At 39.2% G+C, this 19,030-nt stretch overlaps 2 protein-coding genes across 12 annotated transcripts in view; both read left to right on the forward strand.

The window, feature by feature from the left end:
• The first annotated feature begins 435 nt into the window (after positions 1 to 435).
• hdgfl2 (HDGF like 2) lies at positions 436 to 9,270 on the forward strand. Of its 3 annotated transcripts, none has more exons than XM_032525217.1 (17): positions 436 to 703; positions 1,195 to 1,271; positions 2,217 to 2,358; positions 2,637 to 2,672; positions 2,831 to 3,010; positions 3,828 to 3,950; positions 4,658 to 4,726; positions 4,849 to 5,029; positions 5,179 to 5,263; positions 5,598 to 5,886; positions 6,008 to 6,153; positions 6,385 to 6,439; positions 6,626 to 6,696; positions 6,799 to 6,900; positions 7,505 to 7,661; positions 7,761 to 7,878; positions 8,109 to 9,270. In XM_032525217.1, exons 1-11 carry the CDS (start codon positions 632 to 634, stop codon positions 6,143 to 6,145), a joined length of 1,392 nt encoding a protein of 463 aa, XP_032381108.1. In that variant the 5' UTR covers positions 436 to 631; the 3' UTR covers positions 6,146 to 6,153; positions 6,385 to 6,439; positions 6,626 to 6,696; positions 6,799 to 6,900; positions 7,505 to 7,661; positions 7,761 to 7,878; positions 8,109 to 9,270. The 3 variants fall into 3 exon arrangements, with proteins under 3 accessions (XP_032381108.1, XP_032381107.1, XP_032381109.1); XM_032525216.1 differs by having other exon boundaries at positions 6,008 to 6,141; positions 6,381 to 6,439; XM_032525218.1 differs by lacking the exon at positions 2,637 to 2,672 and having other exon boundaries at positions 6,008 to 6,141; positions 6,381 to 6,439.
• A 395-nt stretch (positions 9,271 to 9,665) lies between these two features.
• ap3d1 (adaptor related protein complex 3 subunit delta 1) overlaps positions 9,666 to 19,030 on the forward strand; it is a 34,477-nt gene continuing 25,112 nt past the window's right edge. For 5 of the 9 annotated variants that reach the window (XM_032525196.1, XM_032525198.1, XM_032525202.1 and 2 more), the window contains exons 1-12: positions 9,666 to 10,000; positions 13,150 to 13,245; positions 13,992 to 14,072; positions 14,443 to 14,523; positions 14,649 to 14,756; positions 14,971 to 15,100; positions 15,666 to 15,805; positions 16,526 to 16,599; positions 16,723 to 16,772; positions 16,953 to 17,002; positions 17,380 to 17,452; positions 18,872 to 19,017. In XM_032525196.1, the coding sequence (XP_032381087.1) occupies positions 9,905 to 10,000; positions 13,150 to 13,245; positions 13,992 to 14,072; positions 14,443 to 14,523; positions 14,649 to 14,756; positions 14,971 to 15,100; positions 15,666 to 15,805; positions 16,526 to 16,599; positions 16,723 to 16,772; positions 16,953 to 17,002; positions 17,380 to 17,452; positions 18,872 to 19,017 (1,125 nt within the window). In that variant the 5' untranslated portion in view covers positions 9,666 to 9,904. The remainder of the gene's footprint in view (positions 10,001 to 13,149; positions 13,246 to 13,991; positions 14,073 to 14,442; positions 14,524 to 14,648; positions 14,757 to 14,970; positions 15,101 to 15,665; positions 15,806 to 16,525; positions 16,600 to 16,722; positions 16,773 to 16,952; positions 17,003 to 17,379; positions 17,453 to 18,871; positions 19,018 to 19,030) is intronic. The other 4 variants (XM_032525201.1, XM_032525203.1, XM_032525204.1 and 1 more) reach the window with 2 other exon arrangements.

Raw genomic sequence — 19,030 nt, forward strand, 5'->3', positions numbered from 1 at the left:
TATTGGCATAGAAACATATAAGGTCATCTGCAATGTCTTGAAAGCCATGTTTTTAGTTACATGCTATGTGCCCATATTTGTTTCTATTTCTTTACTTGTGTATAATTTTGTATAAACTACATAAAGTTGTTTGGGGGCATTTCTAATGTGATGGGGTTGTATAATGTGATGTGTGTAATGACAATGAAACACATGGAAGTTGATTATATTTGATATATTATAGTTGATATATTTACCCCCTGTTACACACTGTACTGTAAATGGGCCCAGCTGGGTACAGTAACCTAACCAAAAAAAAAAGGATTAGATCAGATTATTTGATAAAGACATATTGCATTTTTATATGAATGCAAAAACGATTTTTCACTTAATTACAATGATTTTGTACAGCGTAGAAAGTCCTTTATTTTGAAGAGTAAGAACGTTATTTCACCGGAAGTGTTTTGAACGTTGTTGCTATCTTCCCTCCGCCGTCTCTTCTCGCGGTAACGTTAGTGTACTGTTAGCTTACTAGCTAACCCCATCGTTTCCAGGTTTCGTGTCGACCTGAAAAAAAGCAAACGAAGAGAGACACCGAAAGGCTACGCAGCCGAATACCTTTTAAACCCAGGCTGCACTGAGGAGCGGGACAATGCCACACAACTTCCAGCCCGGAGATCTGGTCTTCGCTAAAATGAAGGGGTACCCCCACTGGCCAGCCAGGGTAAGCAAGTAACGTTAGCAGCAGCCGGAGGGGCGGAGGGGATGAGCTACTCTGCATGGGACGCCGGAGAAGGTTCTCTGCGTATCCTCGACACTGTCCAACATGAATAACGTTACCTATCATACACATAGCTACATAACTTCATGTTTTATTGTGCTGACAGGTTGTGCTTTAGGCCCACAGTCAGTGTACGAGCAGCGTAATTTGCATGAGATGTTGTTGGCCTAAGTTAATCTGAATGGAAATTTACAGCAGCGAAGCTAACCTTATATTGGAAATGACGTTTGAGATCACTGCAATATTTCTAGATAAGAAGCCCTTTCCTCAATTAAAAAATACCCCCTATACATACTATTTTCCATAAGTTAATAGTCTGCCATGTTTTGTTTTCCAGAAATAACCAACATAAATTCATGCTACCATCAGGTTTGAGTCCCAGATTTTTTTTCTTAGCCACTTGGTGTTCACTTGAAAGTCTTGCTTGTTTACAGATCGAAGATGTGGCTGATGGAGCAGTGAAACCACCTCCGAATAAAATCCCAATTTTCTTCTTTGGGACACACGAAACGTGAGTACACTCAGTGCAGTATTGTAAGTAACGTTACTGGATTACTTTAAAGCCGATGGTTTGGCGTCAAACTGGAATTCTCTACAGAATGATTGAATGGGTTGTATACATATTTTCCAATTCAATAAAATGTATGAAAACAATTAGACAATATGAAGTTAGTCAGGTGAAGGTGATCTGTCTCCTTAGTTGATTGTGTATGGCTCTTGATTCTTCTTTTTTCCCATGTTATTGTACGCATTGGTTGTTAATTAACTGTAATTGACATGTCATCTATTTCTATTGTTTATTTACATTTTGAGTAAGGGCCAGGCAACATCTTATTTGGCTCTTTTTGGTCATGGAATGTGTAAATAGACTTGTGTTTTGATTATGAATGGCTTTTTTTTCTGGAGTTGTGCAGTACCATGAGCGGGACAAATTAAATAAAAATGAATTACCAGTTGTTAGAGAAAGCAGTTACTGGTACATACACAGCAGTTTGAACTTAAATGACTGCAAATGCAGTTTTATCCATATAAAAGGAGCAAATTTGGTTGAAATTCCTTAACTCCAGTTTTTTTTTTTTGTAATGCCTAGTTAAACTGGCTGTGCCGACTTGAAATTCCATTGACTCATATGTTTGTTTAAATGATATCCTCTTTGAGAGAAATAGTGTGAGACACAAACACACACCTCACTTATTTTGTCTCACACATTTGCTGATTCTTAAACTTTTCTTAAGGTCCACTGTTAAACATTGACCCGTGTCAGTCTCTGTGTGCAGAATGTTTGACAACATGGCACCTGCAGTATATTAATCCATCACTAGGTGGCACAGTATGTTGTTCTAAAGTCTTAAATCTGAGCATATCTAATGTCAACCTGTTTAATGACAACACTGGGGTGGTTTTAAGTAAGTAGCTGAATTGTTCTCATGTTCATGTATCTCTTGCTGTTTCACAGAGCATTCCTTGCAGCGAAGGATCTTTTTGCCTATGAAAAGTACAGCGAACGCTATGGAAAGCCTAACAAAAGGAAGGGGTTTAATGAAGGTTTATGGGAGATCCAGAACAATCCACATGCCTCCTACAGTGCCCCGCCTGTAGTAAGTTACCCCGAAATCAGACACACATCCATGACTCAACATAACCTCGTACTCTTAAAAATACTGTCAATGTTTTCATGTGAAGTTAACTTTAGGTGTCAAACCCGAAGTTTTTTTTCTAATCGTTTATGCTCATTTGATGCTTATTAAACTCATTTATGTGATTTTCATTTTAAGAACTTGCTAGTAACTTTTGAAGCACTTTGAATGACCTGATTGTTGAAAGGTGGTTTACAAATTAACTTTCCGTATCTTGTCTTTTGATTATAATGCTGCAGTTCACACTAGGGTGTCCTGATGCCCAGCAGTTTAAGGTGTGACGCTTCCTGCAACATCTATTTTTCAATTGTAACCAGGGAACGTTTCTGCATCTCTGTCCCCATGTTCCATTTCACTGTCAAAGGTGAACTGCAGAGGAAAGGTAAAATATCTCCCAATTTGTATTAATCTTCTCATCACGGTTCGTCTGCAGCCAGCCAGCTCATCCGACAGCGAGGTCAACAATGCCGGAGGAGGAAGTGATGAGGATGACGATGAGGAAGAAGCCCCAGTGCCTCAGAAAGTTGACTCGGCAAGTGAGGTTGACTCTGATTCTGGGAGTGAAGACCAAGGAAAGGGAGGAGGAGTGAAGCGAAAGCCACCACCTGTTAAGGTAATTGACGTTTAATTTCACTGTCGGTGGTAAATAAAAAAAATAAAAAATCAATGCTGTAACTAAACAACATGTATTAGTGATTTGGCTAAAAAAAATTAACTCATTAAATAATTAACTCATTAGAGCACACTTCATTCATTCATATTTATTATACAGGAAAGTTAGAAAAAGTAAAACTACATTACAATGTAAAAACGGGCCTGACTCAGTTTAAAAACTGGTTTTCAGCAGGTTCCTGTTCTGCGGAAACATAAAACTTGGTACAGCACGTCAGGACAGACATTAATACAAGACATCGATATGGAAAGATAAATTTTGACAGCCAAAACAACAATACAGTTACTTAAGGACAAAGACATTTATACAAGAAATCAACTGGGCTAGACAGATACGGACAGTGCAAACAAGGCTACCTACTATGTTGTTGAGCTGGACATAAAATGTCATTCTTGCTCACAATTATGGGTACAAGAGGGCGTCGCTTGGCACAATACACAACCAAGTAGTGTGACAAGTTCCACTGGTTACCATAACAATTAGCAATGCTTATGTTAAATCTGCTTATCTTTTATAGAATAAAAACAGGAGGTTGCTAAAAATTAGTAGTTACTGGTAGCTTCATTTTTTTGTATTAGGAGTTGTCATCACAACAAAAGTAATCATGACTAATGGAGCTCATCTGCATGGCTTGAGCGCTAGTGTGACCGTGCAGATGGTTTGGCTGAAACAGTGTTGCATATGGAAAAAGAGCGACAGTGACATAGCTGATAATTGTTTGGTTGTTTTATTTGACTCAATGTGTTTTCTATTTAAGCGGGCTCCCCCTCCAAAAAAGGCTCGCGGCTCATCCAGTGACCGAGATGAAGGGGAGAGTGGATCCCCCTCTGATTCAGAACCCACACCTTCAGAGTCTGAGTCCGGCAAGAACAGTGACCAGGTAATTACACGCACAGATACACACAACATGGTATGATTGTTGGGTGAAACTAAACAGTATATCGATATTATATCGATATATGAGGCTAGATATTATCTTAAATGTTGGATATCGATTATTATATATATATATATATATATATATATATATTATATAAATATGTGTGTGTATATGTATGTATGTGTGTGTGTATATGTATATATGTGTTATATATATATATATATATATATATATATGTGTGTGTATATGTGTATATATGTGTGTGTGTATATATATATGTGTGTATATATATATATGTGTATATGTGTGTGTGTGTGTGTGTGTGTGTATATATATATATATATATATATATATATATATATATATACACACACACACATGTGTGTATATGTATATGTGACCCGTCTTGTCTTTTCCTGTTTTTAAAGTATGCTTTACGTTAGAGTGATGTCATTTTCCAAACACACCAGACTGTTTTAGATGTTGCTATATTTTGCCTTTACCCACATAGTTATTATATCAACATAACTGATGGTTATTTATCAAAAATCTCATTGTGTGCATATTTTGTGAAAGCACCAATAGTCAACCCTACAATATCGCCACATTATCGATATCAAGGTATTTGGTCAAAAATATTGTGATATTTGATTTTCACCATATTGCCCGGCTCTACTATAAATGACTAATTTGTTTTCTTTCAACAGGATTTTACTCCAGAGAAGAAGTCTGGTGGACGAGCTGGAAAGAAAGCAGGAGGCAGAGGGAAGAAAAAGGTGAACCATCAGCCCCCTTGCACATGAAAAAATTATTTAAGATTTGTTTTTTTCATAGCAGCTTGTGATTTTATCCTTTTTATGTCCCGACTCTATCCCCTTTTTTCTCTGTAATGTTGCAGAAGGCTACGTCTGCATCGGACTCAGACTCGGGATCAGGGTCAGAGAAGAAAGTAGTTGACAGCGACTCAGAGGACCAGAAGCCTAGGCCAGCTTTGTCTGGCTCTGAATCCCGATCTGGCTCAAAGTCTGAATCCGACTCAGATCCACCTCCCCGGAAAGGCCCACAGGCACGCAAGAAAGGTGTGGGTTCAGTCTTGTTTAAGATCGGAGCGATCAGTTTCATCCGAAATTCTAGAGATGAATGTTGTTTGATATTAAAGGAAATATTTCATGCCCTTTGATTTGCTTATGTAAATGTGCCCAATGCTTATTCTTACACCCACCCACAGAGAAGCCCCCACCAAAGCCTCGTGCACGGAAAGCCAAACCCGCCCCGGCAAAACGAGCACCTTCATCCTCTTCAGACAGCGATAGGTCAGTCAAGTCAAATTTATTTATATAGTTCGATATCACCAATTAGCCTTAAGGGGCTTTACAATCTGTACAGCACACAACTGTTCTTGAAGGACAAAAAAGGAGGAAAATGGAAGAAACCTCAGGAAAAGCAACTGAACGGGAATGACTCTCCCAGGACAGACAGAGGTGCAATAGATGTCATGTGCACAGAATAACCAGGCTGCTCTACAGATTTCCTGTTTGTTTCCTGTTGCACCACATATTCAATACCGTATTGTGATGTCTGAAGTCCAAACCAGCTTGTTGTGAAAAGGCAGCATAATGGTTGCAATGTGTTTTTTATTTTTTACAGTGACAGTGACACTGACCGCATCAGTGATTGGAAGAAACGAGATGAGGAACGCAGACGAGAGCTTGAGGAGCGCCGGAAAAAGGAAGAGGCAGAGGAGCTCCGCAGGCTACGTGAGAGAGAGAAGGAAGAAGATGAGCAAAAGAAAAAAGACAAAGATAAGGCTAAAAAAGGGAGCGACAGTGACAGCAGCAGCTCAGACGGAGGTGTAGATGATCACCCCTTGAAGAAGTCCAAGAAACCCCCTCCACCCCCAATCCCTGCACCCTCGGACTCGGATTCTCCAACTGAGGTACAATCACTTGCTAAAAAAATATGTCGCGTTACATTTTGCTTTATTCAAAGTAGTCAGACTGCAGGTGACTCTGGGTCCCATTGACACATGTGACACCTTGTGCTTTTCCCATCTAAAGGCTAAGAAGTCATCCAAGAAGCCTGACAACCAGAAGAAGGCAAGAATAAAGAAAGAGAAGGAAAGGAAAGAAAGAAAAGAGAAAGAGCTGAAAGAGAAGAAAGCCAGACGGTCAGAAGAGAAGTCCAGGGCAAGGTGAGTGCACAATGGGGAAACAGACTACGTATTTCAAACCTCTTAAAATTGAATGTACACAGATCAAGTTTTCTCTCTCTCCCCCTCTCTCTCCTCTCTCTCCCCTCTCCCTCTCCCCCTCTCCTCTCTCCTCCCTCTCCCTCTCCCTCCTTTTCTCCCTCTCCCCCCCCCCCTTCCCACCTCCCCTTCCCCTTTTCTTCTCTCTCTCTCTCTCTCTCTCCTCCTTTCCCCTCTCTCTCGTCTGCCTGAAAACCCAGACGCAAACCGAGAGGCCGCCAGAGAAAATAGAAAAAGAAGGGTCAGTGTCTCATACATACAGTCAGTCAATTTATTCACTCCAGCTGATTAGCAATCTTTTCTCAGTGGAAATGTATTTGCATACACTAAAACTGCAACAGGTAGACCGATCAATTCAGTTGATTGTTTTTGTGAGGTAATAATTCGGTACAGAATATTGACTGTTACATGGTGTGTCCATGTGCAGAGCCATCGCCAGAAGAAAAGCTACAGAAACTTCACACTGATATAAAGTTTGCACTGAAAGTGGACAACCCAGTAAGTGACATCTATGATTTTAATAACATACAATTTGCCCATCTTTCTGTGTTTTTTATGCCAGCGTGAAAGCTGAAATTGTATGAATTTGTGTGTTATTAGGACATAGACCGGTGTCTACAAGCCCTGGATGAACTTGCAGCGGTGCCTGTCACCAGCCAGATCCTCCATAAGAATGCTGAAGTTATTGCAACACTAAAAAAGGTGCATTTTTTTGGTCTATTATTGACCTTAATTCTCAATAACTCAGCTTGCACTAATACATGCTAACCCACTATTAAAATAATGGAAATAAATATAGATGACGTGCTGTCGTAATTTAAACTAAAATTTACTTTTTGTTGTAACTTATTGCATTAATCATAATATAACAGTGTTATTTTCCAACAATTACACTTGACAAAGGGGGGGGGGGTTCTCTGGAGGTTAACAGTTGCTTTCCGGAGTATTGATGATTATTGGATAATGCACTAATTCACTGCTTAATGCTGCTTCTCTTAGAAATAAAATGTAAGCAGAAACACCAAGACATTATAGTTGTCCATGTCTTATGTGTTTTTTTTAATTTTTTTAATAACTTCATATAGAAATGGGGTTACTTTACTTTTCTAGTTTCATTGATTAGATTCATATTATTTATACACTCAAATGTGTATTTACAAGATGTTGAATATCCTATGTCAGCCTACCTCGTTGTTTCTAATAATCAGGGTACTGTACTGTATTTTTCTCATTTAAATGATATCCATCTATTTGCAACTTCTTTCATGTGTATTTCTTTTTCTTTTTTATTTAATGGACAATATAGATTCGGCGGTACAAAGCCAGCAATGCAGTCATGGAAAAAGCTAGTGAAGTCTACAACAAGTTAAAACTTCGCTTTGTGGGAAAGCCGGAGGGGGCAGCTAAACCTCAAACAGAGGACAAGGAACCAGAAGATGATGAGAAGAAGAGACAAAACACAGGTAAAATATCACACCTTGGATCTTGCCTCCATCTGGGTTTGATATTACCCCGATTTTGTTTTGCATTTTTTCTTATTTTTATCTTTTTCCATTATCTAGACTCCACTCCAGTGAACGGGGAATCGGAACAGAAAAAAGATAATATGAAGGTGGAAGAAAATCCCAAATCTCCTGCCCATGAGGAGAATAATGATGACACTGCTTCAAGTCCAATCAGGTAAACATCCCATGTGAAGTAATATACAATACATTTCTGCTCTACTTGTAATTGGCACAGGCTACTAACCTTGGAAAGATGCCATATTTAGTTTTAAGCAAAACCATTGTACAGCTTTGCTCAGAGCTTTGTGTCAAAGTGGGACCGATTTGCTAACCGTGACAAAGCAAATGTGAGCAACTATTCTTTAATATACAAGTAATCCTAATTGGAGCAAACTTTCTGTTTAGACGGAGTCCAGACAGCCCGGCTGAACAACAGCTTCACTCATATGAAGGAGCAGACAACTCCATCTCCGCAGAGATGGAACCACCTGCTGTAGAAAGTTGAAAGACCCTAAACCACCACTGCAGTGGACCAAGTGCTAAAGATGGTGGCCTGTTTGTTTGGCGTCGTACAGTGCTCCAACATTGCAACACACACCCAGCATTTCCTACAGTATCTGTTACGTCAATGTCGATGTTTTGGACATTTTGTACTATAACGATATCAAACCAGAAGGCCCTGTTGCTCAAACCAGTTGGTCCATTATTTATCACAGCAAAAAGGAAAGCTTATTAGTGTGATAGTTTGTGGCGCTGCGCGAACTCCTTTTACTTCTGAAAATGTACTTTTTCTTTTATACAACACTCAGCCCGTCCTGGATCTTCACCCTGTACTTCTGCTACTGGCTACTTTGTTCTTTCTACCACATGAACTCTTACTTTGGTCTTTCATACCGTATGTATATTGAATGATTACATTTTTAGCACTTCTAACCTTAAATTAGGCTGGGGTAATATGAGATGAAACTTCAATGATTCTCGTGGGAAAATGGAGCCATGCCGTTAATTTTTTTTCGCTTGGAAGATTTGGTGCATCCCTTACATCTGTTTGCTTCATTTTTTATAAAGCCTACAAAACATCAAAAAGGCTTCTTGTCTGTGTGTATGACATTGTGAGAGTGGTAAAGTACTATTGTGAGTCTTTTATGTTAAGTATTTTTTTTAAATTACCTGGTCTTGATCCAGATAATCCAGTCTGAAATGTAAAGCCATTAATTGAGTCACTTAAAACTGTTTTACAACTGAAGTCAACCTACTTTTTTATAGCCTTGTTTGCAAATATTTGCATTTACAGTTTTGTCTAAAACAACAATTGCTGTGGAGTTGCACCTTTACACCCTGCGCTCTCGTCTCCCCATAGTGTCTGCTTTTAGTAACTCGTGTAATACATGGAGAAAAAAAATGTACAGATTGAAAACTGCCCTTAAAAGCTATTGAGTTCTCATGTAGCTGCAGCCTATTTTGACATTTTCCTGTAATATGCATACAACAGGTGTTTTTAGTGCTATGTAAATTGGTAAAACATTTCTATCACTTAGTTGAGACTTGAATAAAAATCTCAGCATGGTGTTGTTTCTATCTCATTTCTTGGGTGTAAAACTTAATTTTATTTGCTATGCTTGTGTTAAAGAGTGTTTTACCAACTGCATCAGCATATGATTGGTTCTTTGTAGGTTTCTGGTAATAAAGTGATAGTTCAGACATTCTTTTTATGCAACATACTCCACTGCTGTTACATACTCTACTGACTGTAGGCTTGTTAATGACTGGTTAACATGTCATGGGTCTCATTCACAAAAGTTGCCAATATTATGTGGAATTCTAGCACAAACTTTGGACTGAAAGTGTCTTTTTTTCAATTCTACTGTATCAAAAAACAGTTTGCTATTCTGAACGGAGGGACTAGACCTTTAAATCCACTGATTCCATATGAGAGTCTCGCATAATACTCAAGTCAGCTGACTTAAGACGCCATTTTGTCAGCCATTTCCTACACTGAGCCATTGCCAGCGTCTCTGCACAATATAGGACGCCCCGTCTGCACTCAGCTTCATCTACCCGGGCTTGGCAAACAGCGGCGGACCCTGCACATACGGTACCCGGGTGGATGAGAGACAGTCTAGAGGGTCGGTCAGTACCCACTAGACCTCTGGAAGGCGTTTGGCCCCGCAACTCAGAAGCGGTACAAGTCACAGGCAGACATGGCTTTGAAGATTGTCAAAGGGAGCATCGATCGGATGTTCGATAAAAATCTCCAGGATTTAGTACGTGGCATTAGAAACCACAAGGAAGATGAGGTAAAACCACCAACGAGCAAACACTGTCACCTGGAACATTTTAAAACTCGTATACATGAATGTGTTTGACTTAACACACATTGTCATTACCGTTATCGCTGACCAGCTAACGTTAGCTAACGCTGGTTAGGTAATTTAACGCAAGGTAGGCTGACCAGCTAACGTTAGCTTACAGTCACTCAAAACAGTTCTTTTCAGCGGCTAGCTAATACTAATTTAACGTTTGTTAAATGACAAGTTAAGGAATGCATGTTGGTGGTAACTTTGTATTAACATTACAAGTCAGGGTTTAAGTAAGGCGGCGTAATGAAGAGTTGTTAGTGACAGCTAGCAAACCTAACATTAGCTAGCTAGCTAACAGACAGAGGAAGCAGCTTGATAGATAATCACAAGGGGAGATTACTCTTAGGCATAACGGTACAAGAGAGTACTAATAATGTGAACAGTCTTACAATTATGCAGCTACCGCTAACTAGACAATGATCGGCCTTTAGTGACTGATTCAATTTGGGAGAAGTATCCAGAGGTCTTCAATCTGCCAGATATGTCACTTATTTTAGTTGACTGTCTGATACCATGCTCTGATTACATGGGCAAAGGACAGAGTGTGAAAGAGCCATAGCCTGTCAATCTGCTTAACTTTGAGTTTAATAATGCAGATGTGACCATTCTGGATGTTGATTTATAATGGCGTATTATATAAATTCGTAAAGTCATTTGAAATGGGTCAGCTAGCAGCTCGTTTTGAATACCCCATCAGTGGTTGAAGGTGATGTCATCCCTGTCACAGCTCTGTGGTGATGACAGACTCATCATATCACCAGGAGATGGAGTTGGGTGGGATGGGCCGTTAGAGGGCACTGTTTGGGGCGGCCACGTTTCCATCTCTCACATCAGCCTGCACTTATAAGCTCTGTGTTGGCTGTGTCTAACCTTGTTTCTGGTGTAAAAGTGCTATGTCAGGTAGTTGGAGGGGGTGGGTATAAGGCAGGATCCTTGGGTTGTTGTTGCACAGAGCTGCGGTGGTACTGTGTACACCTGTCTCGAGCTGTAGTTCAGGTGTGAAATGTAGAGGTAGTGTGTCTAACCAGAGGGCAGCTTTTGGATTTTGTTTTTGGACTTTTTTCAACGTGGCAGATTTGTCCTACTTATTATCTCACCTGAAAACCTATTTACAAGCAGGGGCTAAACCACCACACCTAATCAGCTGTATACACATTTTGCTTGGATATTATGTCATCTATATTTGTCTTAATGTTTTTGGTAATCAAGCATGTAGATCAACTATAATGTTCGAGGCTATCAATGCTTGATCTCTGGATTCAGTGTATGGGCTATGTTCACCATCTGTAACCCAACCTGTACAGCCTAGATAAGGTGGTGGTTGCCCAGTCAACAGTGGACAGTTTGCTGAAATATTAATATGCCGTGAGTGTGCGGGCAAGCCCGAGTGTCTGTTGACTTTTTCCTGGCCAGCCCACAGTTTGTTTTTCCCGTGTGTGCTAAGTCCTCGTACAGTTCATTCATTCATTCATTTACTCTCCCTCCCACGCCTTTGGAACAGCAGGCCTATTGTAGAAAGGTGTGAGGATGTCCTAAGTCTAATTCTGTGAAATTGCCACTCAGAATTGTAAGCATATTTGTAATTGACGTCTGTTTTAAAAAAAATAAAATTAAAAAAAATTTAGCACTAGCCCTCTGAGCCTACTCATGTTTTGCTTGGAAGCTATAGGCCTTTCAGTTGATCTCTAGCTCAGTCTGCATCGTTGGCTGAAATAGTATGTCCTTGTTGGCCCTTTGACAACTATTTCAGTTATTTCAATGGGGTTCTGAACCAGTCATTGAAGACGAGTGTGATGCAGAAGCACCGTGTGTGTCTGGTGATCTTGTGTGGAATCCCTCCCTGCCTGCCCTACAGTCCTGGTAGCCACAGTTACTCCAGGAGCAACAGCCGAGCTCAGTCTCCCCCCCCCCCCTTCTGTCACTGTGCTGTCTCATGACTGCACACACATGACCAGCACACACTCAGACTCTTTACTGCTACATGTGTATGGGTTTTTGCAAGGTTGCTGCTCAACAATGTTTGACTGATTGCTCTATCTAGAGGTCTAACTGAACTTGCCCTCCACTGTTTAATGAAATGTTCCAATTTGGCTCTCTCTATTTCAGAAAATCTAGTGTATTATAACATTATTATAACTTCAGCTTTTTTATCATTCATAGGATTGGGCTCATTGATTATGTCGTCATAGACAAGTGAGTGTCAGTATTGTTCATCGAGGAAGAAAATGTTCTTGGTTTACAAGCCAAAGTCACATGCCGTATTTCAACTGCAACTTGACTTGGAACAGGGCCTCAAAAATGATGTATTACAGTAGTAGGGCTGAACAATGAATTGTTTTCTAATCAAAATCGCAGTTTAAAAGAATCTGATAAGCTAATCTTAAGACTGCAATTAAGCAAATATGAAATATATATAGTTGAATGTTTGGTGTTGCATTTGATTTATTTTTATTCCTCTTTTAATTATTATATTTATTCTTTTATTAAATAAGGTAAATGCTGGAATAAAGTTACATATCCCAGATTGTTTCATAGAAATGTCTTATTTCCAGTGGATCAATTCATTAGTTTTTTTATTACTTTTATTTAACCTGATTGTAGAAGGTGCAATATGTAGCTGAAAACAAAAATTGCAACTCGAATAATAATCTCTCAGGAAAATCGCAAATAGATTTTTTTATTTTTATTTTTCTCCAAAATTGTTCAGCCCTATACAGTAGTCAGAAACTGGCTAGCACAACCGTGGAGCACACAAGTCATTTATTGATGACTTTAGATTTGGCATAACTGCATCCAACACCAGTGGCTTGTGACTGTTTGATTGACTTAAAGAAAAAGAAATTTGACTGATGCCAGAAGCATATTAAGAGATAAAGCCAGTATTGTGACTTTATAATGTCTAGGATACGTTTTCAAACTTGCCTGACTTGATTTGACCTAGGACTTGCAAAACAATCATTCAGCTCCACCTCTGCTGGCTGGCAGCAAACAGGATTTTTTTTTATTTTGTTCCTGGTGCTTGGTGCCAGCCTCCCACATCTAAATGATCTGGTTTCTGTTTGTCCTCTTCCATTGTCTGCCCTCAGGCCAAGTACATCTCCACATGCATCGATGAGATCAAACAGGAGCTCAAGCAGGACAACATCGCTGTCAAAGCCAATGCTGTGTGCAAGCTCACCTACGTAAGATCTCTCAACACCCTCCACAGAATCACTGACTCTTTCTGCCTTGATACATAGGCACTGATACGCATACAGTAATACACCTGTGTGTAATACACATACACCATCATTGTTTGGCTCTTAGTGTAAGCCTATTTGTGTTTCTTTGACCAGAGTCTCATTATTTTTATAGTACTATCAGGGTAATTCATTTTATTTATATATATTCAACCCAGGATTAACAAAAAGAAAACTAACCAAACAGATAAGATTGAATTCTAATACAAACTTAATAACTATGTGGTTTGTAATATGACCCTAAAGCAAGTAAGAAATATAATTGTATTTATGTATATATTCTGTCTTAAGTTAACCTTAACGCCAGCAAGGGAAGATTTGGTTTGGCGCAGGCATTGATTTTGGTGCCTTTCAATATGCTCAAACTGTTTCATACAGCAATGTTGTGTTGACAATGCTTACAATCTCAATTTCTGCCGCACACAGACTTTGTTCTTTGTATATTATGTATTTTTATTCAAAAAGCATTATGCTGAATAGGAAACCCATTGTTTTGCATTTTTTATAAAAACCAGTACAACTACATACTGTGTATGATTTCTGTTAAAATAAAAGCGCTCTTTCTTTTTAGCTTTCAGCTCGAATCATTTAGCCTCTCTGTGCTCCACGGGGACAGCCCGGAATGGACCCCCTCTTCTCTTTTTATTCACCTGTATCCCTTGCTGTCTCTTTTCTTTTCTGTGTTACAGCTTCAGATGCTGGGCTATGATGTCAGCTGGGCCGCTTTTAACATCGTTGAAGTCATGAGCTCCTCCAAGTTCACATACAAGGTACGATTGGAATATAATCTGACGTCGTGGAAATGCAGAACAGTTAACCTTGTCACTTCCTGGATTAAAGGTCATGATGTAGTGACTGTGGCGTACGCCCAAGTATAGATTTCTCAGGAAATAATTGTTGAAATACAGTCACTCTCACAAACGGTCCTTTTCTGTAGCATTTAAGTTTATTTAGCCACATAGAAACTCACCCAAAAAAAGCACAAGGAATAGTCACTTTGCACTGTATAGGTACATCTCCATGGAACTGTTGCAGGTTGGTAATTGTTAGAATAGCACTGTACTGAAATATAAAGTGTGTAGTTACAGTGAAAATGCAACACAGCATGTCATTCTTTCTGCTCGGTTTTTCTTGCTCCAGAGGATTGGCTACCTGGCGGCCTCGCAGTGCTTTCACGAGAGCACTGATGTCATCATGCTGACAACCAATCAGATCCGAAAGGTCAGTGGTGTTCTTCTGTGTGCTCTATGAATGTCTCTTGACAGTAATTAATTCCTCAGCCAACCTTATTCTGTCCTGCCGACTATTCCTTTTAGTAATTTCCTTTTCTTCTTTTTCTTTCCCAGGATCTCAGCAGTCCCAACCAGTATGACACAGGTGTTGCCCTCACTGGCCTCTCTTGTTTTGTGACCCCTGACTTGGCGCGGGACCTGGCCAATGACATCATGACACTGGTGAGTCATGGGGAGTATGTCAAGAGGTTTACAAACAAGGATTTGTGCTCTTTAGTATTTCTTTCCGGCTACAGTTAATTTCCTCTCGTTAGCTCCTGCCATGGCTTTATTTACCTCTGAACTTTGCAGTCAAGAAGAGGAGTTATTTAATTTTCCAGCTTGAACACCACTGTCTATTTTACTTTTTTTTTTTTTTTTTCTCTCTCCTACTTAGATGTCACACACTAAACCCTACATCAGAAAGAAAGCGGTGTTGATCATGTACAAGGTGTTTCTGAAATACCCAGAGTCCCTGCGACCTGCTTTCCCCAGGCTCAAGGAGAAGCTGGAGGACCCAGACCCAGGTATCAGGAAAGACACTGCATTCAGTCTGTTACGCAGGAAGCTTGTGCTTTGTCACCCGAACCCTATAAATTATTCATCATTTAAGAATATGAGATTAAGAAAGGCTCATTTGTTATACTGTCACTGCCAGGGCTGTCTGGCAATATTCAACAACTCACAAGACTATTTCTGTTGCAAAGACAAAAACATCTCGCAGGACATTTATCTGGTTTTATGGCATGTGAGCTGTCCCACTTATTTAATGTACATCAGTGAGACAGTATTTACTGTTCTCTAAGACATTTCTGCACACGTTTTTATGAAAAAAGAATTTGACAAAAATATGTTTACACTTACTGTCACTTGTCATACTGCAAAGCTTTTATACATTAACATGTTTTTCTTTGCCTGTGTTATGCTATATTATTGTACATCATTGTTTTTTAGTCAAACTTAATTCACTCTAAGACCAATAAACACACAAATTCCATTTTATTTTTTATTTTAGTATGTTTAATGTATTAAGTTTAATTACTTTTATTCATATTACTTTTAATTTTCCGATCATCTTTGTTCCTCTTTTAGGTGTCCAGTCTGCAGCAGTAAATGTGATCTGTGAGCTGGCTCGGAGAAATCCCAAGAACTACCTGTCTCTGGCCCCACTCTTCTTCAAACTCATGACCTCCTCTACTAATAACTGGGTTCTCATTAAGATCATCAAGCTGGTACGTCAGCAGGATACAGGGGACGTGCCTCTTGAAGAGGTTATGGATTGGTGTAGAAATATTCCATGTGGTCTTATATTGCTGCCATGCTATTATTACTAGTTACTATTGTTCTGATACCGATACCAGTATCGAAAATGCCTCCGACGCTGATAAAATGCTGGTATCGGTGTCTGCAAGTATACAAGTCTATGCACCGATCCGATACAATGTAATTTAGCCCCCGAAAAAAAAACAACGTAAAAGTTAATTAATTTACTGTAGTACAGTAATTTACTGTAATATTACAGTAAATTACTGTATATAATAAAAAAGATCTATGCCATTCAATCCTATCTATTTCTATCTCTACTTATTACCATGGATAAACAGCAACATACCAGTTAATGTGCACCACCGCAGTATTGTACCAATCATACAGGAATATTTCCATCATAGAAGAGGAAGTGATACTAGTTTCTCCACCAGTATTGGCCTCAATTGACCAAATCACAGTGAAGACACATGATGGGTTGCATTGCTTAGCAAGTTGTATTTATGTAAACAGAACCACCACTTTCTTTAAAGTAACAAGTTCACATCCCTTCTCTTACAGTTGTTACATGTCAAATACAAGTAAATTAGGGCACATTTTCACATAACTCCTTGAATCCATCAATGTTTATGAAAAGATAGTTTTAATTCTGCTGTGTCATGGCACTCTATGCATATGTTTTACAGTTTGGTGCACTCACACCACTGGAGCCACGGTTGGGGAAGAAGCTGATCGAACCTCTGACAAACTTAATCCACAGGTGAGATTAGATCCCTTAATCCAAAATTTTTACACAAATGGTAAAAGTAGTGTGATCTGACGTGTATATCAATAATAATCTGCACTCTCTCTCTGTTTCTTACCCTGTCCTCCTCTCTCACAGTACCTCTGCCATGTCTCTGCTGTATGAATGTGTCAACACTGTGATTGCAGGTCAGTCAATGTGTGCAATGTAGTGGTATCATTCAGTTTGACATGTGCTTTTGCTCTTATTCAGTCATTTAAAAAAAAAAAGTTACATCCACATCTTGAAACCTTATTCATTTATTTATTCTCACATGTTAAATTCATATTCAGCTCTAATTGTTTTTTTTTTTTCATCCTAAATTGCAGTGTTGATTTCCTTGTCTTCTGGGATGCCTAACCACAGTGCTAGTATCCAGGTAAGCCTCTCTGAGGTCCACTCCATCTGCACATTCTTGTGGTTAATTTGGTCATAACCCTTTCCACCCCCGTGGATCCACAATACATGCTTTCACCATTTTCCTTTCTGTTTGCAAGTCTGTCTGTTCAAACCTATTGGCAACTATTCAACTTAAAACACGATAGCAGGACTCATCAAAGCTGTTTTTCCCCTTGTTTTCAGTTGTGACTGTCAATCATGCATGATTTTCACCATTGAATATAAGCCCCATTTCCCCCACTCTTGTTTGTCCCATTTATGTGTTTTTGAAGTGTGAGGAGTCTGATGTGGAGAGGTGTTAATGGATCTCCCACCCCCTCCCCACCCCTTTTCTCTTGCTCTCTTTCTTTCTTTCAGCTCTGTGTGCAGAAACTGCGAATCCTGATAGAAGACTCGGACCAGAACTGTGAGCCCTCTGTCAATGCCTGCAGTGTGTCATTTTCTCATTGTCTGCGTGTTTCTGACTATGGAACAGTCCACCCTCTTAGATGACAACAACGTAGACCCCCTGACTCTGGATAACTCGAACATTATTACAGTCCCTCTCTCAATTAGAATACCTTTTTCATTTAAGGCACTACCACTTGAACACCCAAATCCCATGATTGACACAGAAAGTGATCAACCTACTGCAGGGTTTTCCTGGTTTGTTGCTTTAATTTGAAAGGGATAACTTTTCCAGTTTGCCATTCTCAGACATAGGGCTTGACTCTGTATATACACTCCCAGTTGGAGATGAGAATACTGCATCCAGCCATTCGAGTTATCTGGACACCCATACATAGATAGTTTTGTGCATGGAGTAGATTATAGACCTCTGATGTTTTATAGAGCAGACTGTGAACCTGTGCTTTTAGGTTTTGTTTAGTATTTTACCATACCTTATAGTCATGCTTTAGGTATAACACTTTCCTAAAGTAAAGAAGGTGAAAGGCCAGACCTTCCCTGGATCGTGAAGATACTTAGCTGGTAGAATCAGTAGGTAAAAATAGGGCTGTGGTCCCCCGTCATTTCTGCAATGTATTTACTGCAGTAACCAGCCTCACATTACCCACAAGGTCACTACGCACACACTTATTGATCCAAGAACTTGAGAGGCATTTGTCTCTGCCAAATTAGTTGATAGAATAAAAGGCCATGATTCAGCAGATTTCTAAATCTTTAAAAATCAGTTTGATGAATAGGAAGAGCAGCAGGAATTTGACAAGAGGAAAAAGCAAAACAAAACTACTGTGTCCAGTGTGTATGTATGTATGTATGTATGTGTGTGTGTGTTGTACACTGTATGTGTATGTCCTTTCCATTGTATGTTTTGTGTTCCTTTCCTTTGTGTTATCTTGTTTGTGTCATTTCTATATGTTTTTTTTTATATAGATTATTCCATGGAAGATAACACAACAGTAAATTGTTCATATTATATTTACGTGTAAATATTTTCTAAATGCAGCCAGCTAGGCCTTATAGAGTGACTAGATGTAGGGAAGTGCAGTAGGTAGGTAGTAGTAGTAAGTGTAATGAACATTTTTTTAAACAAATAGTCCAGTTTCAAAAGAGTTCTCTGTCCTCTGGAAACTGTGGATCTTTTTCTAAAGACAGGTTTATATATGGTAGGAACTTGAAAAGGAAAGTGTAATAAAAGCATACTTTGCTGTAAATGTAGAGAATAATGTCAGCTCATAGAAGTACTGTGTGTGTGTGTGTATATATGTATGTGTATATATATATATATATATATATATATATAAATATATATATAATATATGTATTAGTTTTTAGTTGCTAGGGTGAGAAATAAGGGTAAAAGCATGTCTTTTTTTGAAATACGTTAAGGCCATTTTTGTTTTTGTAGTGAAGTACCTGGGCCTGCTGGCAATGTCAAAGATCCTAAAGACCCACCCCAAGTCAGTGCAGTCTCATAAGGACCTCATCCTCCAGTGTCTGGATGACAAGGATGAGTCCATTCGCCTGAGAGCTCTGGATCTGCTCTATGGCATGGTATGAAGCAAAG

The sequence above is a fragment of the Etheostoma spectabile genome, chromosome 9, assembly GCF_008692095.1.
Source record: "Etheostoma spectabile isolate EspeVRDwgs_2016 chromosome 9, UIUC_Espe_1.0, whole genome shotgun sequence".
Classification (NCBI taxonomy): Eukaryota; Metazoa; Chordata; class Actinopteri; order Perciformes; family Percidae; genus Etheostoma; species Etheostoma spectabile.

Bases quoted from the DNA above. Each gene is read 5' to 3' on its own strand.
- hdgfl2 (XM_032525216.1), top strand. From the start codon at position 632: ATGCCACACAACTTCCAGCCCGGAGATCTGGTCTTCGCTAAAATGAAG. The intron at 3,011-3,827 runs GTAATTGACGTT...TTTCTATTTAAG, and splicing joins GAAAGCCACCACCTGTTAAG to CGGGCTCCCCCTCCAAAAAA. The intron at 3,951-4,657 runs GTAATTACACGC...TTCTTTCAACAG, and splicing joins CCGGCAAGAACAGTGACCAG to GATTTTACTCCAGAGAAGAA.